Genomic DNA, 26,372 nt, shown 5'->3' with positions numbered 1-26,372 from the left:
ATGTGACCTTTGATACTGAATTGATGAATTTGTTGCTGGCCTATTTTTACTCCATGTATAATTGTTCCCTGCTCAGGTACACTGCACAGCAATCTGGGAAACACTGCATGTATTTTAAGTTCTTTAACTATAGCAATGTGCATAAGCACAGACCAACATAGTGGGTTTAGGATGCTGCTTGGTCCCTCTGAAGCAGAGTAAAAGTGGCCAAGAGTTCAGATTTTATAGTAGACCTATAATAATGTAACAATGAAGAAAACCCCAACTTCAAAGAAGGTAACGCACTTTGAACTCAAAATGAATAATAGTGGCTCTCAGAGAAAAATGGGATTGATATGGATTTTGGTACCACCATTACCCACCATTGTGATTGTTTTGAAAATACCTACTGCAACATAAGGGCAGTTGTTCGATATTGGGTGTGATATTGCAACATGTGTCAGGTTGTTGTGTATGTCTCAGACCTTGTCCTCTGACTGTTGTTCCTTGTATCTTATCTAAATATGTCCTAATCAGTGTATATTGTAAATCAGTGAGATATTTTGATACATCTGATGAGTGTAGCAATTTATTATGGAGTCAGTATATATGCTTGCCTGAAAAGTTAGCCTCAAAATTTTATTGAATCTATTCAAAATTTCTTTGAAGGCTTCAACTTCAAAACTTCAGGTTTTGGAGAAATGATGTTGCTTCATTTTTGATATCAGAGCATCAATATTGGGGCATTTTGATGTCAAAGCAATTTGCATACATTCTTCGGCGTTCAATCGATTTCTCTGCTTTGTTTTTATGTTTGTTAGAGTGGAAAATCCTTGTTGGCAAAGGTAGATTGTTGCAAAAGGCAGCAACTTTTTGACTGCCTCCTCATGTGCAATTTTGAATTCCTTTGCAGCTGTTGACATCCAAAAATATGACAGATCTGCTTTGTTTTCAAATGCAATACGTGCTTCATTATTGCATCGAAGCTCAAGAAGTGCCTCTGCCAACCCTTGAGGCTCCTCTGGTACGACAGCAATTTCACATTTAAAGGGGTCTACAATCCAACTGACAGCATGCGAATCGGCAGCATTACCCCCAGAAATTTCATTTTTACCCCATTTGGGGTAATTTACCCCTGTTCCCTGACCACTGCTATACTACATTCAGAGAACGAGGTTACTCTGTATATGGTATAAATATCTTTACATTCTCAATATTGAATATAGACTTTTATATACTACACAGTTACCTGTGGATTTGGATTAGCAAGTGGACTGGCCACCCACTCAGAGTTGCTCTTATGGTTTATCTGCGATATACTTACAGCTGGGAAACATTACAATAGTTTGGAAGTTTTATTGCATGCCCGGTGACTCTTTATATGTGTAGCACTGGCAGACATGTACACCTGCACATGCGCATTAGGGAACTGTAGTCAACCAGCAACTACAATCCCCGATTTGCACTAAGCTGCTGCCGGAGGATTCAGTAAGAGCTTGAGAAAGGGGGAGGGGCTAAGGTGTGAGAAAATGACTTTAAAACTGGCAGTTGGATGCAGCAGTTGAAAGAGGAGAAGGAGTATATGGAAGAGAGCAAGAAAAATCCCGTTAGAAGCTTGAACCACACTAATAAATGTGCCAGTGTGGCGTCTATACATAATTCATGTGTGATATTATTCATTAGTGTGTGGTTCTGGTCCAGTGAAGGGGGGCAGAGGGTTCCTTGGTCTCCCTCTGGTGTTGCTACAACCAGGACACTACCCAAAGAAGACCCTTCGGTAATCAGACCAAGGGGGAGGCACTGCGCAATCCGGAATACAAGATACTGGATTCATTTACAGACCACACACACAAATTGATATATACACCCTAACCGGAAAAAGGGGTGTTACAAATATATGTATACCACTCACTTTTCAGCTCATGTTGCCTTTTTAATGTATTACATGTTATACCATTACATCTTTTGTTTTTATTTTTTTTGTTAGTTATGTATTTTATGTATGTTTTTAATTTACATGGGCTCTCCGCCATATTCCTTGCATATTTTTCACAATTTTATGGTTGGCGTACCTTTATACTTTCTCTAGTGCATTTTTTTGTTCTTTAGGATTGGTCGCAACACATTTTATTTTCTATGGATTCGTTATCAAAGTGCACTAGAGCTTTTGTTGTTTTATCTAGATAATAGGTGAAGCGTGACATCCCGAAAGAGGAGAAGAGTGGCTCAGAGAGCAAAAGAGGTCATCGTTCGAGTGGGGTTTGGGAAATAACTGGAGATAAAGAAAAAGATGTAAGGATGGTGCTAGATTACTGAGGACGTTGTAGTTTCAAAAGGCATATATGTGAAACGACAAATTTTAAACTGATTGCAGTAGAGCTGATCTGTTCATTGGTAGATCTTAGAGCAGGGGTGCCCAACCTTTTAGCTTCCCTGGGCCACATTGGAAGACGACGAGTTGGTTTGGGCCGCACATAAGATACACTAACAATAACGATAGCTGATCATCCAAAAAACCATAGAAAACATAGTTAACATATATATATGAGAAAAAAAGTGATATATATATATATATATATATATATATATATATATATATATATATATATATATACATACTAGGCATATATATATTAGATATATGCCTAGTGGCGTGTGTGGGAAAAAAACAACTAAGCTGCAGCGCCACCTGCTGGGCAGAGTTATACACTGACCTATATATTTCTTGAAGGAGAAGTGACAGTTGGGAGTGGTTGGTGGTTGCCGGGGGTGACAGTGGGGAGTTTTTAACACCTTAAGTAGCTTGATGAAGGATGATGTGATGGAGAAAAATGATGAGGTGGTGACATGTGGACAAAACCACGTTAAAAAAGGGCGCTTGCCTCGGGAAGTAACGCTCTTCCCCTGAGGAGGCCTGGGCTAGGCCCAAATGCATGACAAGAACCTTTCTAACACCTTAAGTAGCTTGATTTGACTAGAATGCATGAGTATCAGGCACGGGTTAACTTGTGTGTGTGTGTGTATGTATGTATATATATATATATATCTATCACTTTTTTTTCAAATCCCCCTATACTTACCTTTCAATCGCCCTGTTCAAAAAATCCTCTCTAGTTATTATACTATAATCACTTTTTGTATTGTTTCGATGCAATATCAATAAAGTGCATTTAAGCCAGGCATTGTATATCAGGGTGCCCTGACCAGGCCTGCGGTACCTGACATATACACCACTGTGACCCCAAATTGTGACCTGTTTTGATAATTACACCACTATGTTAGTTAAGGGATAACAACTTATAATGGGCCAAAGAGAATAATATATAATGCCCCATTAGTAATACAAGTAGAAGTATGTAGAAGGGAGATAAGGTTCATGATGCTCCAGGAACAGGTGACTTTTATTCACTGGTCATCGTCCCTTGAAATAATAAATAAAAATCCCCCTTAACTTACCTTTTAAATGGCTTGTTCTCCTGTCCTCTTCTCTTCTTTTCTCCAATTCTGTGCTGCTGATTGTTTTTCTCGCGCGGGTGTCTCCTCTGTGCTGCGCTCCACAATGGATGTTGGGCGTGATGACATCACGCCCGACATTCACTGCGAGCACCGCACGGAGGAGGAGACAAGGGAGGGAGCCGGAGTACCAGATAACGTGACCGCAAGGTAAGTAGTTTCTTTTCTTTTTTTTTTTGCAGGATTTTTTTTTCCATTAACAGCGCTGCCCCCTTGCCACAACCAAAACTCCTTCTGGGCCACATTTACAGGCATGCTGGGCCGCATGGACAACCCTGTCTTAGAGCATAGTGTTACAGCAGTCTATCTGTGATATAATTAGAGAAAGCAGCAATAATTTAGTTATATCCTGTGTGAGAATGTGAAGGATGTTTTTACACTGATGATGGTAGGCTGTTAGAGCATAAATGTGAGGAGTGAATGAGAGTGTTGGGTCAAATATTACCCCCAAGCAATGGACTTGGGGAACTGGACACATTGGAATGTTATGCACACTGATCCACAGTGATGTCAGACAAAGGAAACGCTGTAAAAGGAGGAAATGACAAGCTCACTTTTATCCATGTTGAGTATTAAGCTGCGAGATGACATTAGCAAGCAGTTAAGAACACAAGCCTGTAGACTTGAGATATCAGAGATAGATTTAAATGTCATCAACATATAGATGATACTTAAAACCTTGAGAATGGTGTGAATTGGCTGACTAAGACCATATGTATAGATGGAGGATAAGAGGGGTCCAAAGACAGAACCTTGTGGTACACTGGAAAGGGAAACAATGAAAGTCCAGAGAGAAAGTCAGAGAGAAAGGAGGAAAATCAAAATAGTTTGAGACCTTGAATTCCCCAAGAAGAATGTGTAGTGACAGAGAAAGATTAACTGTATTAAAGGCTTCAGATATATCAACCAGAATAAATATAGATTAGTGACCTTTGGATTTAGCAGTGAATAGGTCATAGACTATTTTAGCAAAGGTTGTTTCTGTGGACAAATGAAACTAAAAACCAGATGGTCTAGCAGATGAGAATGAAAGTACTGAGACTGGGCAATGGTTGGAGTGAGATGAATGGTGAAAAATGTTTTTTTTTAATGAATAGTTAAATATTTGCATATTTAAAGGGAGATCAGGAGGCGCCAATGGAAAGAGATAATTTAAAAGGAGCATAACATAGCAATAATGTTGAGTAAATAACAGGAATGGTATTAAGATAGTTATGGTGAAATATGGAGGAGAGAGCGATGGTTTGTTCTATTGGGAGGGTGAAATATGTGAGGAAAGAAGTTGGGCATGAGGAAGGTAAAAGATTGGGCGGACAATGGTAGTTGTATGTCAAAACCATGTCTGCTGATTTCAGGAGGGAATTGAGAGGGACATAGAAGGGAGTTGAAAATGGTGAATAGTTGTTTGTCATTATGGGATTGCATTCATATAAGGGAGAGGATAAGTAGTTTGTTTTTTGCAGAGGGAGCACATCTAAATCATTGTAGAGCATTTTTATAGTATATAAGGAAGGAATAGATGGATAGAAGAAGTTGACGAGTGTCAAAGTGATGTTGCAGTGCTATGTTATAAAGTAATGTAGAAAACGAATTAGGCGCAAAGAATCAATATCCTCAGGATATAAAGCTAATAAATCTGCTGCTTCCACTAAGCAACCTGCTGTGGTTGCTTCTTAGGTGTGTGTGTGTGTGTATGTATATATATATATATATATATATATATATATATATATATATATATATATATATATATATATATATATATATATATAAAGAATATAAGGAAGCGCTGATAAAATTAGCTTTTTAATGTATCATATCTAATATTGTTTAGGAGGGCATGTAACTTTAAAGAGAAATTAGCACCTAGTCATTTTTTGGGTCTTTGTGAAGATAAAACTCATAAGACTGTATCCAATCTTATTAATAAGGATGCAGATCCATCATTAGGAAAATCTTTAAGTTGGCTTAAAGATCAATAGATTTTGAGATATATATATAGATGTCCCCCACTTATTATGAGATCAGATATTTGAGAGGTATATATATATTGTTTACCATATTTTTTTGTCCTATTTCCATATATATGGATGTTGATATATTGCATTTCAGACTCGCATAGTTTTGTTTTATTTAATTTATTTTATCTTTTTATGTATAAAGCACTTGTTATAGATTTGAAATTAGTTAAAAATGTTGATATCTTGTATTTTAAATAGGAGTATTAGTCTCTATATTTATTATAATTATATTTGGTGGAGTGGGAATATAACCCATGGATGTTTATTATTAGAATTTTAATTATGAGCCTATATCTGAGATGTTACGAAACAAGATTTCTAATAGACTGCTTATTTGGTAATAAGTAGGGACCTAATATAGTTGGAGAAAGATATTATTAGCTGCGACTATAAAGAATAACCACCAGTATGGACAATTGAGAACTGATATTTAATTGCTGAGAAAATGAAAATCATTTAGTATGAGATTGTTCATCTCTCTCTTCACTCGTGAATGATAACAGGCGACTGAAGGATTAATCCACTAGGCTGAACTCAGTATATAAAGAGGACCGCTCTTTGACATGATACCTACCTCTGATGAAACCGTCACTGATAACGGAGAAACATGATTTCCGATACGTTACTTCCGGGAATTCCCGATAGGCAGCAGAACGAACATTAGCTGCCTACTTCATATTCCACTCCAGACGACATCCAGACTATTAGGCTGAACCAGCCTACTACAGACAAGAAAGCCACGGAAACCAGCAAACTATCCAGCTGAGTTATTGCAACTCATTATTATACATACATTGGGCATTCGTGCCCTTAAGATTGCGCAGGCTTGGGACTGGTGACCAAACGGAAGTATCTTCCTGATTATCATATTGGCATTTTCATCTCTGCTATACTCAGGCTGTACTGTGAATCATCTATATTGAGAGTCTTAGGTCCTTATACATACTTGCCAACTCTCCCGGAAAGTCCGGGAGACTCCCGAAATTCGGGTCAGTCTCCCGGGCTCCCGGGGGAGCTAGCATTTCTCCCGGATCCAAGATTTCACCGAGAAACGCGTCATTTTGCAGGGCGGTAGGGGGCGGGGCGTGGCCAATAGCGTCATTTTGGCCCCGCCCCCCGCGACATACAGCATGGTTTTGCGCGGGGGGGGGGGGGAATTACGAGATTGGCCTTGCCCCGCCCACAACTCCCGGAAGCAAGTTTCCGTGAGTTGGCAAGGTTATATCTACGTGATTTTGTGGAACTCTATATACTCAGGACAAGATATCTAGCATATGCTATACATTTTTTATGCGCATCATATATATTTTTTTCTATATCTTATTCGACCACATTACTTATGACCATTGATTTTCATTGATAAGTTCAAATATGCAATCCAAATTGCTCTAGATGTGGGCTATATTTATTTATTGCAATTTGTGCTTTATGTTGTCAATATTAAATATAATATATTAAAAAGCTAATTTTATCAGCGCTTCACTATGTTATAAAGATTCCTATTTAAGTTTGTATGCTTATTCAAATGAGGAAATGCAGGAAGAGAACAGAGTTTTAGGATTCATAGATTGTGGACAAACCGTGGAAGAGTTTGTAAAGTCGTGTAAAAAACAGAGACGAGTAAAGACTAGCTCAAGTGTGTAACCATCCTGATGAGTGGTGGTTGTGGTCCACAGAATGACTGTATCAATAGCAGTATGAAAACCACTATTGATAATAGTAGATGTATTAGTGGAGAGAAAGGGAAAGGTTCATGCTGAGAAAAGATTCAATTGAGAGGCAAGTTCAAAAGTGATGCATTACTGTAATTCACAGAAGATAAATAGAGTAAATCGTAACAGTGAGCTTCATTTGTGATGAATGTGAAGGAAGGAATAGGATTGATAAGTCATTAAGCATTTTTATAAGACTGAACCTGCATTGTTGGTCACAGCAATTAAAATATAATTTAAACTGCCAACTGAGTACCTTTGTATTGTATATTTAACCATGTTATATGTTGTTGTCCTTTAAAATTACAACATGTATGTGTTTTACATAAGTTGCTACAGCTCTTATTGTCTCATAAATCTGTAAAAGTGTTATGTAACATTACATGGAAGAAGCTGTTAATTTACTGCAATAAATACAATAATTATAGATTTATTGAACTACTTTTCTTTTTAACAAAGAAATAATCCACTATTAAAGAAAAAAGGACGTAAGTGTCTTGCAGAGATCCCTGGAGATGTGTGTTTTGATGTCACAGGATGCATATACAGTAACAGGGTAGAAATGTCTTTCTCCATTTGTGATGCTGTCTATCACAAGAAAAGATTGGTTTTAAATTGGCTTGTGTTTTTCTTACAAATGAAGGAAGAAGGTTGTGCTAAGTGAATCAGCAGTACTAAGCCTGTGGCTTCGTCATTTGCCAAGCCTTGAAAAAGCTGTGCTGGATCTATTTCAAACATTAATTGCCCTCAAAAGCAAATCATTGAACGAAATGGAACAGATTATTAAAGATTCATTCTTGGTAAGTGCTCCAGTCTCTCACCATTCCAATCTTTCACCATACAGTAGTTTATATTTTTCTGAAATGATTTAAAGACTATTTGCATGAATGTTCTTAATGCATACAACAAAAAGCATATTTTTTTCCACAAATGTTTATTTTGTTAGACTCTCAGGGAGGTATTCAATTGTCGTTGGAAACGCCGAAAATCATGCGGTCCGCGCACTATTACACTTATTACAGTAATAGAGTGCGGAAAACGTTACTGCAGTAATTTTCTCGCTGGATTTCAGCTCGCAGCTCCCTGAGCCGCAAGCTGAAATCCAGCTGTAGTAGTTTTTACGCGGCGGGATTTCTCAACAATTGAATACCTCCCTCAGTCTCGAATCTTTGAAGTTGTGAGAACTTGTTGGTAATTAAAATAATATCAGAATAATATATTAATTGCATCAAGTAAAACAAGTTTTTTTTGTCACTTTTTTTAGTGAAGCAGTGTAATCTGTGAGGAGAGAGAGTCATAATTTAGGAGTTGGTACAGGGATAAGTTGGGTTTCTTCAGATGGATTGGATGGAAAGTGAAGTAGATGAGGAGGGGGTGTTTTACTTGTGACAGAAAGGGTTAATCTGCAAAATATGCAGTACTGCTATATATTTCTGTATGTATAGTTTTCCCATAATCGCTCACCTAGTTCATAATAAAAAGTCAGCACAGCATGGTCTCATTACTAATTTTGGTACATTCTCCGTAAACGCTTTCTGCAACTGATTGTGTGTTTGCAGATCTGGCTTGAAGTGTGCATAATGGAAAGAGTAAAAATGTTACTTCAAATTCCATTTCTACGACCATTGAAGGAACACCCCTTCATTCAATTTGTATTTTCCACTTTTCTGTTTTTCTTCTATGTTGCTTGATTCATCCCCATTTACAGCCAAACCTCCACATTTGTCCACAGTTTACAACCAAATACTGTAACCAGATATGGACATTTATATAGTTATACTGCTGTACTTTGTTTTGTTGTGTATTGATGCAAGTCTTACAGTAATTTACCTTATAGTATATAGGACTAGGTCTATTTGTTCAGGTGCAGAAAAGTTTGATTTTTTTTTCTCCTCAAGTTAACATTTATTAACTGAACAGATTTAGGAAAGTCCATCATTTATAGTGGCACAAACTGTTTATCAAACAAATACAGTAAAGGCCTCTCAAGACCACAAAATTGAAAAGCCGCAGCACAGGTAATATTTTGGGAGGTTATGTTATTATGTTTGGGCAGTTTTATAATGAATCTCATAAATTTGCGGAGGCTAGGCTCCAGGCTAGGAGAAATTGAGCGGATTGGTCTTTTGCTTGATGAGTGTGCTCATGCACCAACATAGAAAAATTAGATTTTGTTCTGCAGGAAGAGATTACTTAAAAGATAAAGGGATGAAGAGGATGCATTTACAGGGGAGTTCCCTGCTATGCGGTAGGGCGCTAAGGCCCTTTTCTCCTCACAAAAGTTTGTTTCAAGATTGAATGTAGCTTTGATTATTATTATTATTATTATCATTTATGTGTTGGGCGCCACAGGGTTTTCGCAGCGCCTTACATAATGCGAACAGTAGACCATACAGGGTAAAACATCACAGAACAATAAACACTAAGTACCAATGCTTCGGAAACTCCAGGCAGACATATGGAGTGAGGGCGGAGCAGAAGAGTCGGTATGAAGACAGGAGGGGAGAGGGGCCCTGCTCATGCGAGCTTACATCCTAAGGGAGGGTGGACAAAACAGGCACGAAGGGAGGCAGTGATGCAAGGGAGAAAAAGGGACCAGGGGAGAGGAGGGAGAACAAGCAGAGTGGATGAGGGGTTAAGTGGATGGTTGGTAGGCTTTCAGGAACAGGTGAGTTTTGAGTGCCCGTTTGAAGGAGCACAGATTGGGAGCGAGATTGATGGAGCGAGGGAGGTCATTCCAGTGCAGGGGGGCAGCTCGGGAGAAGTATTGGACTCGGGAGTGGGAAGAGGTAATAAGAGTGGAGGAGAGGCGACGGTCGTTTGCCGAGCGCAGGGCAGGAGTATGAATGGTAAGGAGGTTAGAGATGTAGGGAGCAGTAGACTGGGAGAGAGCTTTGTAAGTGGTAGTAAGGAGTTTAAAGAGGGGTCTGAAAGGGAAAGGGAGCCAGTGTAAGGCCTGGTAGAGAGGGGAGGCAGAGGAGGAGCAACGTGAGAGAAAGATAAGTCTGGCAGCTGCATTGAGTATAGATCGGAGCGGGGCGAGATGGGAGAGAGGGAGGCCAGTGAGGAGGAGGTTGCAGTAGTTTGATGATTATAAAGACTCATTTTGCACCGTCAGTTGCACTTTTGCAGGGAAACATGAAAAATGTAATCGCATACAAAGTGACAAGTGTAGTAAAGACAATTCTAATGTCTCCTCACACTCATGATTGATGTGACATAATTTAGGCTAAGCCTAGCTGCATTTTAGGAATAAAATATAATTTGAAATAAGTGGAGGAGCGGATTCTAGAGTGGAAGCACATCTTCAAGTATATCGGCCAACTTGCAAAGGTGGACACATATCCTAATTACAGAGGGCAGTTTCAAGGACCGTGAAATGAACAAGTAGATGCACTCGAAGTTCTTAAATAACCAAAACGTGGTCAACAGGAAGTTGCCTTGTGTGGTTTTACCTTATTTTACTCAGGCAAAGTGTCTTAATACTTTTTTTATTCATTTTGCACAGATTTTATACTAATTTATCCTGGTCGTTTGGAAAATGTAAAATGGGGGCTTTTGTTTGATCATAGTAAATTAAATTAATCATGAGAGTGAGGGGATATCAGGACCACATTCATTGCATGTGTCAAGTTTGTTTTATTAAATGTTTTACTGCATTGGTCAAAATTTACCTAGGAATGTAATTTTCAAAATAAAGTGCACTTGAAAGTGGCAAAAAGTGTCCTATTGAAAGTATATGCCTAGGTCCGTTTTCCTCTACCTGTGAATATGTATAAGAAATAAGTTTTCCTTTACAGGGAGAGAAATACTCCCTTACTCCCTCTGCTAAATGGAACACCATAAAAGTTTTCACTTGAACCATATTGAAATAATTTCATCCTGCAACTGTTAGGAACTCCCTAGCCAGCACAATAAAACTCGGAGTCTACTTCGAAAGCTTGGTGTTCGCTGGAGTGGTGGGGACAGACTTGGCCGCAGGCTGACAGAGGATCGAGAATCGTATACCGGCTAAGGAGAAAACAGGAGTGGAGTGATTGGAGGACAGCAGCGTGGGGTTCAGGCAGAGTAAACCAAGGTCCGAGGTCACAAGGACAGGTTCGGAGTCCAGGGACAAGCGAAAGGTCGGGGGCACTGGTGAAGAAGCAGAATCCGGTATTCAGGCAAATGGTCAGGGTCAGAAGAGTAGGTTCAAGGTCCAGGAACAAGCGAGGGTCATACACGGGAAGTCAGTCACAGGTTTTCACACCAAACAGAGAGAGAACAAGCAGGCAGCAGAACTGTGAACAGAACGCTATAACCGGCAGGGAGGCTAAGCCCTCCCTACCTTATATACTGGAGGCAGTCAATCAGGGACTTCCCTTGCAAGATGCATAATGACCTAATTAGCCCGCAGGCTATAGTGCGCGCGCCCGGGAGTAGTGAGTGGCCGGGGCACGATAGCATTAATTCCGGCGCAACGGCCGGAGCCGTGGCACCGGATGTGACGCGCCGGTCATCATAGCGATGACCGGGACGCCAGAGGTCAGGAGCAGAGAGTCGCGGCAGTGCCCGCGGCCGCCGCAGCTCATGACAGCAACATACATTATTATTTTTGTATGTGGGTGCATAATTAGATGCATTCATGTGTATCACTATCACACAGTTAGGAATGCCCTAATTTTCTCAACACTTTCCATCAGAAAGTGCTAATATTTCAACAGACCCACAATCTTTAAACTTCTACTGTAAAAACAGAAAATCCTTGCAGAAAATGGTGTTGTCCCTAAGCTGTGGACCTGTAAATTGGCACTTTTTGTAAATGACAATTATTTAGTGTTTTTTATTTTAGCAGTGAATCTGTAAAATGCGTTAAGTGATAGACATGGTTTAGGAGATGGGGTGGATGACTAGACTAGACACACTGATCGTGAGGTATTGCATATAAAGGTTAACCAGTGTATTTTCATTTCTGTGTCAAATTGACAGGATAATTTGTAATATGCAGATACCAAGATGGCTTTCTGCTTGATGATAAACCTCTATAAAAATGTGGTTTAACCAATATAAGTAATTTTTTTTGTTTTGTCTGCATGCTCAACCATCCAAATGATTCATGGCACCATTGAACTGTGGCGCTTGCTCCTACATATATAGTATATATTCCACAAAAGCAAAATAATTTTGCAGCACCATTTATTGTTTTATATCATGGTAGAAAATCATATGTTGGTAGCTGCCTACTGAAGAAATTTTGTTTCCAAAGTTGCCACCATTACATATGCATCAGCTGTTTATGTTCTGCAAGTTCTTAGTGAAATTGGATGCTTCTTAAAAGTGTTTACTTCCAAGATTCATCTGAGAATTTGAAAAGGTAAGTTTATGTATGGTATTTAACTTGCAAAAACAGAGTGCTTTAATTGTCCTGCCCGTGAAAAAAAACATATAAATTGTTTTCTAGTGAGATAATGGTTTTGAGGTTTGGTTTACAGTTGGTTATAAGTTCATTACCTCTAAAAATCCTTAATTGAATTATACAGTTGAATTACTGGGGTTTTAACCTTTTTAAAATTGTCCCACCAATAACAAATTGATCACCAAGACTGGTGGTGATCCAGTCAAACTTTCCAAGTTCTATGAGTTACGTCCTAAACATGTTATGCTCACATGTGAATTGCCACACAACGTTTCTGTGTTTAATCATCATGCAAACTTCTTGTACATTGTCGAAGCAATCAGCAAACAAGATATGAACTTTCCCAAAGAAACAAGTCAACTGCTTGAATGTTTGTTGTGATCCAAAAAATGAAGAATGTGATGATGATGTAGACACTTATAACAACATTAGCTGGAAGCAATGGAAAGATATAGAATGTCGCCCCAAACTAGTTGAGACTGAAGGCTCACTTGAAGATAGTATTGCTGAGTTAAATTCACAGTTACTTCAATTTATAAATCATGTTTATGTTAAAAGAATTCACTCACAAACATTCACTATCATTCACTGACATGATTGAAAATCTAAAGGAAGGTGAGGCTGTACTCCAAATTGATTTTTGCGGAAAATCTCTATTGCCTACGTGAAAAGAATTGTAACTTCATTGAAAAATGAATTCAATTTACTAACCATCAAGATATTTTCCGATGGGGCATGTCGGATCCAAAGTAGGCTACCAATGGACCGATGATTGATCCATGTACAAACAGAGCAGATGATATCCATTTTACGTCCGGAGAACGAGAATTACATGGCGCAGTCAGTGATTGAATACTCTGCTCTGTTTAATGCATAACAGTTTACACATTTTTATAGTACTTTTGAAGAACTTGTTGATGTGCACAAACGGTTGATGAATCACAAGATCAGTTTCCTGACAAGCCTGCCGTTGTACTTGTTCTAGCGTTATGGTGCAATTTTCGAGGAAGCCTTAAGGTAGTACATTATTTGTAATCAGCTACTTCTGCAAATGACATCTTTACTTTTGCTTCTAACATCCTCTGCAAAACTTATTACAAATTCTAGAATATATCCTTGAGCATATTAAAATGTGAAGCATTCTTAAAGGTACACTACATTTCATATAAAATACATACATTATCATTACCTTCTTTTGATTCACCTTTTAATCTAGAACCGCTAAACTATACCCTTCCTGTAGTCCTATTTGGCTCTTGTATAGACCCTACTTCACTATATAATTCCCTAAAGGTTTTATACAATTGAATCTTATAGCTTCATTCAAGCCTAGTGGCTGTACCAAATAGAATCTCACCTTAACTATGGATTTTATGGGAAAGGAAAACGGAAATGGAAGGAGAAAATACACAGTGCGCTCGGCAAGTGTTATATGTCACTTATTTCACAATAGGAGCGATTGTCCATTGTGCTGTATATCTTCATTTGAGTAGGTCCATCATCAGTAATATTCATGTGGACTCCATGAAAGAGGTTCTTGGCTTCTGCATTGTTCACAAATGGAAGTGGTGCTTGGGGTTCCACACAAAGCGCATTTCTTTAGGGGAGTGTACACTACGATAGTTAAGGCTGGTGTCGTGGTTACTGTATTTCTGAAACATTAACACTTGGCTTTAGTGCACTTGTTGAACAACAGGATCATTACTTTTTTCAATACATATACAAGAAGGATTATGAGCAATCCCTGTAGAGCAATATGTATTAGACCTGATACCCATCCTCCTATGCCCTTAATCCAATTTGTTGGATTTAACCAGGAAAACCAACCTTTAGTGTCAAGATCATATTCAGGATCATTGTGCTGCTTTCTAAATTCGTCCATGAGTCTCTTTACTTCTCTGATATGGGCTTCTATAGGCTCACTGAAATTAACAGCAATGTAAGAACAACAGGCTTGACCTACTATCTGGCATATTCCTGTCACGGTCGCCTGTATTTCTTGATCCGATTCGGGACCCTTGGGACTAGCTGGAGCAGGACTGAAACAGAACCTAGCAGCCTGGATGATCTTCCTGCTCATGTTCTTGCAGAATGTAGAATATAGCAGGGGAATGAGCAGTCTGGAAATACTGACAGGAACACTGGAGCCAAGAACTATCCTCTGGAGAGAAGTGTGTTGTTCTGGCAATGAACAGATCACAGCAGCAGGTTTAAATAGGGTGTCACAAACAACTATTGGCTGTACAATTCATGTGATCACAGCTACTGAATCTGGTTGGTCTGGAATGATCACCTGACTGCATCCAAGATGGCCACGCCCATTCAGCAGAACAAACAGTATGTGTTTGTTTACAAACAGCTGTAGAGGATGGGAATGCTGCAGATGACCAGAAGGGACCCAGGTAGCCGTGATATGACAGCGGCGGATGAGGTAAGTGCGGCTAAAATCCCGACTTGTGACAATTCCTCCCTGAACGGCTGTCAGATAGTCTAGCACTAACTGATGTTGTCTGAGAATTTTTACATGATATCTCAGGGTTTCTGACGTTATTTCCAGTATCTCAAGGATTTGGTCAGTTACATTATCAAACAATGTGGCAAAACTATCTATGTTATGGGAATTGTGAACTGATCCTCCAAATATTGACACAAATAGGCCCATTTTCTTCTACCAAGGTTGAAATATTAGGTCATGTGCTCACTCTTTATTTACTTTTACTGACCGTCTGACTCTAGTGTGGTTTGGGCTATAATTAAGATCTATGGTATCTTGCACCCATGTAGCTGTTGTAAGTCTGGCCAGTGTACAGGTGCCATGTTCAGCTATTGGGAGAAATGCATAGCCCTTGGTACCGCACACATAGTATAGGCCCTCTGGCAGCAGATTTTGACCACCTTTTACTACTTGTTTGGCATACCATATAAGGGCAGAGACATTTTTCACTGATTTCCCCCATCTCAATACCTTCAGCAGAGAAATTTAGCCATTTACTCCACTTTCCTTGGGGTTTAATTCTCGTGGTGGGTATACAAAACTTTCTGGTAATGTTTAATTGTCCATAACTTGCTGTCCCATAAAAGGTAAGATTAGCCCTTTCATTCTCATACCCCATATCCCCGGGTTTGACATTTATACATATATTATTATGACACATTTGTTCCGTCTTATTTTGGCAAGGGATTATAGTCTGATTTCTATGTGCTACCCACCAAGGGGAAGGGTAGGAGGGGTGACCCACCCAATAGCTATCAGCCTGTAAGGTTTATCCTGGAACCAAGCGCTGGTCAAATTATAAGATTTCTTTGTCATGGTATCGCCCCAGTGGGCGATCTCCTTCCATGATACAGAGACTGCTACTATAGGCATGGTTTGTGATGAGATGAGTGAGAAAGTGCATATCCAGCAATTATTAACACTTTCCAATGCTTTAGCATATGCATAGTGCATGGCAATTAGCCTATTATCCCAAGATTCACGCAAAACCTTGTGTAATTCCCTTCTTTTTTTATCCTTGTGTTCTATCCTAGCAGTGCTGTAGTTTGTGTATGTGTAAGGGAATGTAGGCACCCATAGCCCAAAGCAGAAGCAAGTATCCAACAATTGCTAGGCTCACTTCAAATGCAATTAAACATAATTCTTGAGCATTTAATTTGTGTTTACGCATTTTACTCAGACTCCCCTTGTCTGAAGATCTTGCAGTGAGAGGCGTGTATCCAGGCATCTCTTCCCTGTATTTTCACCGCTGTGGGAGTTGTAAGCAGAATCTGGTACGGACCTTCGAATCTGGGTTCAAGAGCTTTTTTCATGTGCTTTTTTATGACCACCCAGTCCACTGGCTCCAGCCGATGTGTGCTGGAATCCTGGTTTGGATCTGGAATGGAAGAGAACACCTGGGGGTAAATGTATCAAGCTGAGAGTTTTCCGGTGGGTTTGAAAAAGCAATCAGATTCTAGCTATCATTTATTTAGTACATTCTGCAAAATGATAGCTAGAATCTGATTGGTTGCTATAGACAACATCTCCACTTTTCAAACCCACCGGAAAACTCTCAGCTTTATACATTTACCCCCTGGTGGTGGATTCTAGTCAATTGTTTATGTAACTGTATCATATATGATGGCAAATCACCATGCTTATATTGCAAATGCTCTGGGAAATAACAACTTAATTTCCCCACTGGAGTGTTCCTGACAGAATGTAAGGCTATTGGTAAACAGTCTAGCCCAGTGGTTCCCAAACTTTTGCAGTTCGCGGCACACTTAGAGTCTCCAAATTTTTTCAAGGCACCCCTCCAAAATAATTATTGAGCAGTCCTGTTTTAGAAGTAGCTGGGTCAAAAAATTTTAATAAGTATTTAGGTCAGGACAGAAATACTTATTTAGTTGTATGCAAAAATGCCCCCTCTGCATCCAGAAACTCTGCCCCCTCTGCATCCAGACACACTGCCCTCTCTCACACTGCCCCCTCTGCCACGCTGTCCCCCCTCCTCTGCTCTGTCACGCTGTCCCCCCTCCTCTGCCCTCTCACACGCTGTCCCCTCTGCCCTCTCACACGCTGTGTCCCCCTCCACTGCCCTCTCACGCGCTGTGTACCCCTTCACTGCCCTCTCTCGCGCTGTGTACCCCTTCACTGCCCTCTCTCGCGCTGTGTACCCCTTCACTGCCCTCTCTCACGCTGTGTACCCCTTCACTGCCCTCTCTCACGCTGTGTACCCCTTCACTGCCCTCTCTCGCGCTGTCTACCCCTTCACTGCCCTCTCTCGCGCTGTGTACCCCTTCACTGCCCTCTCTCGCGCTGTGTCCCCCTTAACTGCCCTCTCTCGCACTGTGTACCCCTTCACTGCCCTCTCTCACGCTGTGTACCCCTTCACTGCCCTCTCTCGCGCTGTGTACCCCTTCACTGCCCTCTCTCGCGCTGTGTACCCCTTCACTGCCCTCTCTCGTGCTGTGTCCCCCTTAACTGCCCTCTCTCGCGCTGTGTCCCCCTTCACTGCCCTCTCTCGCGCTGTGTCCCCCTTCACTGCCCTCTCTCGCGCTGTGTCCCCCTTAACTGCCCTCTCTCGCGCTGTGTCCCCCTTCACTGCCCTCTCTCGCGCTGTGTCCCCCTCCACTGCCCCTCTCACGCTGTGTCCCCCTCCACTGCCCCTCTCACACTGTGTCCCCCTCCACTGCCCCTCTCACGCTGTGTCCCCCTCCACTGCCCCTCTCACGCTGTGTCCCCCTTCACTGCCCTCGCTCGCGCTGTGTCCCCCTCCACTGCCCCTCTCACGCTGTGTCCCCCTCCACTGCCCCTCTCACGCTGTGTCCCCCTCCACTGCCCCTCTCACGCTGTGTCCCCCTCCTCTGCCCCACTGTCCCCATCCTCTGCTCTCTGTCTCCATCCTCTGCTCTCTGTCCCCCTTCTCTACCCCGCTGTCCCCCTCCTCTGCTCTCTGTCCCCCTTCTCTACCCTGCTGTCCCCATCCTCTGCTCTCTGTCCCCCTCCTCTGCTCTCTGTCACCATCCCTGTCACCATCCTCTGCTCTCTGTCACCATCCTCTGCTCTCTGTCACCATCCTCTGCTCTCTGTCCCCCTCCTCTGCTCTCTGTCCCCCTCCTCTGCTCTCTGTCCCCATCCTCTGCCACGCGCCAGACATAAAAAAAAAAAAAGAACACAGAAACTTACCAATCCGTCGGGCGCCGGGACCCAGCAGCCTCCTCTCTCCCGCAGCAGCTTGTTACTGACGTCGATATTCAGTGACAGCTGCGGGAGAGAGGAGTCTGCTGGGTCCCGGCGTCCGATGGATTGGTAAGTTTCTGTGTTCTTTTTTTTTTTTTTTTTTATGGCTGGCCCGCGGCACCCCAGTGACAGCGCCGCGGCACCCCTGGGAGCCGCGGCGCACAATTTGGGAACCGCCGGTCTAGCCATTTTTTTCCTTTTTCTGCCATTAATTTTTGCATTTTTTATTTTAATGTTCCATTTAGTCTCTCTACCCGTCCACTACTCTGGGGTAATAGAGGTATGTCATGCTGAAGTGATGCCCACGTCCTACAATTTCAACCTGTACCTGGGTCTTAAAGAATCAGTTTCTATTCACCTTATGTGTTTTATGGGTTTATAAGTTCAACACTCGCAGTTCTGTTTATCAAACCTTGATACAGAAAGAAACAATACTATGATAGACAACTATGCAATATGGTATACCTTTTTCAATGCTTGTCTCTGGCTCATTATGATAGTAGTACAGAGAAACATGGATTTAGCAAGATGTTAGAGAAAACACAGAAACTTTGAGCAGAAATCTACTCTCCACGTGGTTTTAGTGTCTGTGTTCTCTCATTCAGCCTGCTGTTGCTCCGTAAGTCACTGGACATGTTCCATCTCGGTGGGACCTCCAAGGAAATGTTGGATCCAAAGTAGGCTGCCAATGGACCGATGCTTGATCCATACACAAACAGAGAGGATGATATTCTTTTTATGGCTGGAGAACGAGAATTACACAACGCAGTCAGTGGTTGAATATTCTGCTCTGTTTAATGCATACCAGTTTACACATTTTTATATTACTTTTGAAAAATTTGGTAATGTGCAAAAACAGTTGATTGATCACAAGATCAGTTTCCTGACAAGCCTGCGGTTGTACTTGTTCTAGCATTATGGTGCAATTTTCCAAGAAGCCTTAAGGTAGGTTATTTGTAATGGGCTACTTCTAACATCCTCTGCAAAACTTCTTACAAATTCTAGAATATATCCCTGAACATATTAAAATGTGAAGCATTCTTAAAGGTACACTACATTTCATATAAAATACATTATTAGGGCACCAGCCCAATTTAAGAATAGATTTACAATGTTGAACCTATGTTTTATGAAAGAAGACCTAGCTGTGGAAGGAAAATTGTACTTCTTTGCCACATACCATGGCAACGGGGTGATTGATGGGATAGGAGCTGTAGTAAAAGGTGTTGTGTGGAGCAGAGTAGAACAGCGCAGATTTCAGGTTGAGAATTCTAAAGACTTTGTTTCAACAGCACGCTCAACAGTGAAAAATGTTGAAATGACATGTATGGAAAACATGGAAATGCTAGATCAAAGATGGGAAAATGCAATTAGTATTGACGGTTTCAGTCGTTACACTATCTGCAGAATAGGACAATCAGACTTTGATTGTTGGGAACAATTTTCAGTTTGAGCACAAAATGTTCAAAGTTTTCCAACTGTGAATCTCCCAAGTGTACTCTGATTCTGAACTTGACAGTCCTGAACATCGTATCTCTCGTCTGGAAGTTATTCATATACAGCCACCTGTAGATGTCAATATACCAACAGGGACATTTTTTTCTGGTACAGTTCAAAACATCTTCCAGAAAGACTGCTCATTACAGATATGCTGTGTGACATTGCACAGAGCTCCTGTGAAGATGACTGTTCAGTGAAAATAATGTTTTTGAAGATTGTTGGGGAAAATGAAAAACTATTCAAAGGAAATAAAAATTATTTAAATTTTGATCAGACTATTGTAGTGTTACCCACACCAGCTCGTAAAAAGTACTGCCTCTCACTTTTTTGAGTTTTCTGCTATGGTAGATGTGAACAGGGTTAAAAGTGGAATGTAAAAACAAAAAAAATCTGTACTCAAAACAATAATATTTGTAATAAGATTAACATGTTAAATGACAAAAATCATTGTAAAGCATAGAAGTGCACTGTTTTTGTTTTATATACTGTACGTAAAATCGGTGTTACTGAGAATTATTTTACACTGTGTCCCACCTGTGACACATAGTTGTCCCACCCATGACAATATAAAAATCATTATTTTGGAAGCTAATACTTTCTTCTTCTTTTTTTTTGTAACATATTCTACTTCAACATCTTACTTCACAATTGATAAATTATACATTTTATCCCACATGTACTTTCACAGAGATTGTATAAAATTGCTCACTATGTGAGAAGGTATGTCTACTTTCTGTCTGACACAAGTTTGAAAATCAGTAACGTAAGGATGCAAATAAAGAGTTACCATACACATCGTATAATACCATGCACACTGTATGTAAGCTACCATAATAATGTAAATATGCTTTGTAACTGTCAGGCGCCGTCCCCGTGCTGTGTCCGTCGCACAGGGACGGACGCCTGCTACTGCCGCAGAGCGCTCGGTTGCTAGGCAACCAAGCACACTTCCGGGTCGGCAGTCGCGTTCCGTTGCTAGGCAACGGAACGCTCTCTAGTAATTACGGCGGTGGTGTTCAGCATCACCACCGCCGCTAATTGTAGGCAGCACTATTTAAGGATCACTCTGGCACTAGGAGAGTGCCAGAGTATTAGGTCCCACCTAGATCCAGCGTTCCTGTGCCTTCCTTGCTCTCCAGTAAATCACCCGGATTGTTACTGACTATTCTTATTCTGAACTTCCTGTGTACTGAACCCGGCTTGCTGACCATTCTAATTCTGAACTCTCTGTGTATTGAACCCGGCTTGTTGACTATTCTCTCCTGCGCTTCTGACCCCGGATCCGGCTATGCTTGACTACGATATTGGATTTTCCCTGTGCAATATCCTGATTCTCTCGGTTCTGACCCAGCCTGCCTGACACCGTTTCCATCTTACCGCTTCACTGGTTGCTCCCTCTGAGGACCGCGACCTGCGTGTCTCCTGCAGCTAAGACCATACTCCCTTGCGGGGGTTCCTGGTGAACACCTGGGACACGTTAGACTCCGCGTCTCTTGGGTGAGTAGTGCCAAAACCAGTAAGCAAAATACTCAAGTTGTGACAGTAACATGAGATAGAGAGCCTCTTTTGATAAAACGTCAGTGCAAGTGTCCCACTTGTGACAATGGAATCCTTCAATGTGTTGTAATGTGATGTGCAGTATGAAATTAAATATAACTAACAAAAGTGAGCTGTCTTTGACGTCAGTGTCAATGAATGACTGTGTTTCTGTGCATACATGTGATTCTTCTTAAAGGAGCATATGTGCTTTAAACATGTTTTTATAATAGTGAGTGTTGAGGAATCATCCCTCTTGCTTTTGTTCCCAAACACATGGAGAACTAGCTTGTCTGTACATACACCATCCAGAATCATGAGTCCTACACATGACTCTTCCCATTAACATAAAAAACACAGCTTCTAGCTCTTTTCTAGCTGGTCGGTTTACCTCACATATGCTCTTTTTCATCCCCTCACTTACCCAGAACGCATGGATAATGGTGGTTGATGTGATGTATGTATTATTGAGAGCAGGATTTTGGGATTATATGGTAACTGTTAAATATGTGAGATGCATATAAGGACAATATGGAGAGTGTGATGCATATTAGACAATATGGTGTTATATTTGTATTGTCGCTGCCAATAAATAGTGTCCGATGCGATTAATGTGATTCCAAAGCACAAAAGAGACTTAATAGCAAAAATTAGCAGAACACTATAATAATTCAAAGTACAACCGATACATACGCTGCGCAGGAACAGTCCGTTAATTCTGATGTCTGTTGGTAAAGAGAGACTGTTCCTGAATGAGAGGCTGCTTACATGCTGTTAAGTTTAGAAAAAACCCTGCTAATGTCTCAAATTATACACAAATAACACTACGAGAGTTCTTCATTGGTCCAGGGTTTACAATGTTCCAATAGAGTGCATGTCATAATTCAGTTCATTTGTTCTTCTTTCAAAGGAGGGGGAAACTCACTCCAATTGTTGCATACGTGTCTTGTCACCAAAGAACCGGTTTAAACTGACCCATAAGAAGAGTGCTTTTGCGTATTAATCTCATATTGCTCATTACTAGCGACTACTAGATTTGATCGCTACTCTGTTGAAATTGGTTTACTGCTGGTGAAATATGGATTCATATTTTTAAATATATTTTAGAGGACATGAACCATGAATACCTTTACTGTAATAGTATTTGTGTATAAATAACCTTTAATTAATTAATTTATTAAATAATCGAGTGTGGATTGGAACGTTTGTAAAATGTGTACTATTTACAAATGTAAATGTGTGTGTATGTTGTTTACCCGTGCGATTGCGTCATAAGTTGTGGCATACTAATCGCAATCGCACGGTAATCCAATATTAATTTATTTAGCCGACTTCATCCACTTATTCAACTTCCACAATGAGGAGATGTGAGATGGATATAAGGACAATATGACTCACACGCATGCCCAACCTTACCACACTGGAGTCCCCTGTTCACCACACCTGATAGTACTACTCTGGTCCTAAGAATGAGACGGACAATTCACTGAGAGACAAGGGTATTCTGGGAAAAAGAACAGGAGTCTACGAAGTGCCAACTAGGAGTATAAACAATTCCTGTACCCTGCTCGCTGCCCCCTCGATCTGCTCTGGGCCTGGGCACAGGGCTACGAATACTCAGGGCAAGGAAGTATACCGCCTGAGTATTATGTTCACCACTGTACTGGTGAGGGCCCTTGGGAAGAGGAAGACTAAAACAGGAAGGTGATACTCACTGGGACTCATGTTTTCTCTTGACGCTTGTTCACATCTCGAGGCTCAGCGCCTCTTAGGACCGGGACGGCTCAAAAATGCCCACCCACAACTCTGTCTTCCGGCTGTTCTGTTCCACCCACACAAGTGCTAGCTATAAAAACAACAGTCAATGCCCTGATCCTACCAACAATCTATGTGACCAGGTGCTCTGAAATTTACAAGCATCTAGCACTAGGTGTCATGCACTACCTTAACAAAGAACTAGCCGCACTCCACGGTACACACCGCGTGGATGTGGAACCACCAGCTCCCGCTGTTGGAACTCAAATCCAGGCACCCCCAAATTAGAATCAACTAAGGAGTTGTGCTGCAATGTCAACTGGTTAACCCTGTCGTCAATTCATCATATATGATGAACACATTGGGGGCCCTTGGGGACTGGGGATTTAGCTTGGACCGGAGGAGAAAAATTACACAAGCACCGGCATCCAAATAACCCTATTCACACACAGGAAAGTGACCACCACATAGATGGTCACTTTCTATACTACAAGGGACGGACAGAGCGTTGTCTTACTACGGGCGGGACTCTAAAAGGTGCTAAACCCAATTGTTTGTTATCCAGAGTAGTCTGAATGACACTACAGCCTATTTTGCTCACAGGCCTAATGCCTGATTCTTACTATGGTACCTCAGAATTACAGCCAGTCCCTAATGTACCCACATGCCTGTAGCCTAACTATGCCCTAAATGGAACCCTAATGCCGAAGGCCTTATGGCCACTACCTGAGCTTGGGCCTAATTCCTGGGACTTGCCAATAACCTTGTGTCCATGGGTATTGAGGAAAGGAAAGTAAAGAGAGCAGGCGTGGGCCTGGTAGAGTTGTCGCCCACAAGGGCCTTACCTGGCTCCGGGCGTTTCCTGGGGTGTCCTCAGCTGCTTTCCTCGCTGCCACTGTCCTCAAGGCTCTGCCGTGGCTTCTCTTCGTCTGTTTTATTTTCTTTGGGCTTCTTCTGTCTTCTTGGGAAGGGGCACTCTTAGCCCTGACAAGAGTCCCCTGCCGCTGCCGTCTTCTGGCCTGTTCTGCTTCTCCACTGCTCCGGACGTTCCATGACGTCCTTTCAGTTCTCTCTCCATCGTCGTCACACGGTGACGTGGCGAGCCCTAAATAGCTCACCCCGATGGCAAAAATTCAAATGGCAGGGAGGTAAGCCCTGAGACATCTCTTCCGATGTTCTGCCGCCAACACCGGGGAATCAGAGACATGCTGGGTTACTTACCTGACTCCGGACGACCAGGTGAGTTCCCCGTCGAGCAGCATCCTCACATTTGACAGTATGGTGACTGTGATACTTGTGAGATGGATATAAGGACAATATGGTGACTGCGATATGTGTGAGATTTTTTTGGGAATATTGTAATAGGGAGAGGTATAAATGGAAACTTATTTTAAAATATAACAGAAAAGTTATTCTTCAAAGATAAGATGAAAAAAAATTTGTAATATTTTAATCTTGATGAATTCCCATAGTAAAGACCATGAGTAATCCACAGGCAGGTGCTTGAGGATAAGTGAGTAGGAGAGACCAGGACGGTGGTAGCTGCAGGTGGGAGTTAGTGTGATTTAGACTCATTGCTGACCACTTAAGAACAGTACAGCGTCTGCCATGACTTTCGATGGTGAACCAGCTTTCTTAAACTGTCTCAACATTGCACTCCAAAATATCTTGGTAATCTCCACATTTTATGATGCCATGCACATGTTCAAGGAACCCAGTGCCAAATGCAGCACAGCAGCCCCAAAACATCACTGAACCTCCTTCATGTTTGACAGTAGGAAATTTTTTCTTTTCATTTCTGTAAACATAGAAATGGTGTGTTTTACCAAAATAATTCAGTCTCATCTGTCTATAAGTCATTCTCCCAGAAGGAATTTGGCTTCTTCTGGTGTGTTTTGCTTCTGTAGGGTTTTCTTATGTCTCTTTCTCTTCATGGGGCCCTCTTGGCCTCTTAACATAACCCCCTTTCATTGAGTTGATGATGATGGTGTAAGTTGAAACTGTCGTCCCTTGTATCTGAAGGTTAGATTGAGTCTGTTTAGCAGTTGATCTAGGTGCTTTCTCCACCATTTAAACAATCCCGCACTGCAAACTTCAATTAAGTCTTCTCTTTCCATGTAGGTTGGCTACAGTGCAAGATAACTAAATAACTGATAACATTATGTACGGTGAAAACGGAACATCAATCTCTAGAGATTGATTTGTAGCTTTGAGATTGTTCATGCTTGGCTTCAATCTGGCCTCCTCAGTTACTTAGCTTTCTTTCTTTTTTTCCATGCTCATAGCAGTACACACAGTGGGCCTGATCCATGAAGGAAAGTATTAATTTTTTTTTTACTTAAGTTTTCTCCTGGACAAAACCATGTTACAATGCAAGGGAACATATTAGTTTATTTTTAGTGGCGCTATATAAATAAATGATAATGATGATGGTTATTATTTTGCACATGAGGAAAATACTGGCTCATTAACATATTTGTCTTGCTATTAGCATCTCATTGACATTAGCATTGTCATTTTACAGTGAGTATAAGCTTGTAAGTGTTTGTTAGTGTATTTGTGCCACACACATATGTACATACGTGTGTGTGTGTGTGTGTGTATGTATTATTTTAACACAATCGGAATTGCTGGGGAGCATCATTTGTCTGCTTTGTAGCTGTCATTGAATGAAAAAAGTTTTTAATTGAAAGTTCCAGAGGCAGCCAGCGTTTAGTGCAGAGAGTGTTTAGGCGCCCTAGGCAACCTACTTGTTTCACCTAGTGGTAGCAGCAGCCTTTTCCCTTCATAGGGCCTGAACGGACAGGGTAGGAAGTGCTGGACTCGGGTAGGAACAGTGTGCAGGCAGTGCTATGGATGTTTGCCACCTGTCTAAAAAGGTGAAAGTGGTCAATGGCAGATTCTAAAGGAAAAGATTATTATTATGAAAGGTACAGTAATTTACATTGCTCTCTTGTTGCTACTTGTTTTGTGGATTATTGCAGAGCACAGAAGAATTGTTATGTAGAAGGTGTCAGGAAATAACATCAGACAATTGCAATTGATGTAAAGTCTGTCTACTCTCACTTGTATATCTCCCTGGGATGTTTGATTGCAGCTCTGTTTCTAAAACATAACCCAAATTTCAACTCTTTTGTTCTTACTGACATTTAATATGAACAAGAAATGGTGTTTAGTGTTAATGGCCTCCACATGAACCATATGGTGTTAGGTGATTAATATTACTGTGTGGGAATGTGAGT

At 41.1% G+C, this 26,372-nt stretch overlaps 1 protein-coding gene across 4 annotated transcripts in view; it reads left to right on the top strand.

The window, feature by feature from the left end:
• Positions 1 to 26,372, top strand: part of FANCC (FA complementation group C) — a 220,269-nt gene that overhangs the window by 133,378 nt on the left and 60,519 nt on the right. For all 4 annotated transcript variants that reach the window (XM_075211083.1, XM_075211081.1, XM_075211082.1 and 1 more), the window contains one exon: positions 7,869 to 8,025. In XM_075211083.1, coding sequence (XP_075067184.1) covers positions 7,869 to 8,025 — 157 coding nt within the window. The remainder of the gene's footprint in view (positions 1 to 7,868; positions 8,026 to 26,372) is intronic.

The sequence above is a fragment of the Mixophyes fleayi genome, chromosome 1 (assembly GCF_038048845.1).
Source record: "Mixophyes fleayi isolate aMixFle1 chromosome 1, aMixFle1.hap1, whole genome shotgun sequence".
In the NCBI taxonomy this organism is placed as follows: Eukaryota; Metazoa; Chordata; class Amphibia; order Anura; family Limnodynastidae; genus Mixophyes; species Mixophyes fleayi.
This window is presented reverse-complemented; position numbering and strand designations above follow the sequence as displayed.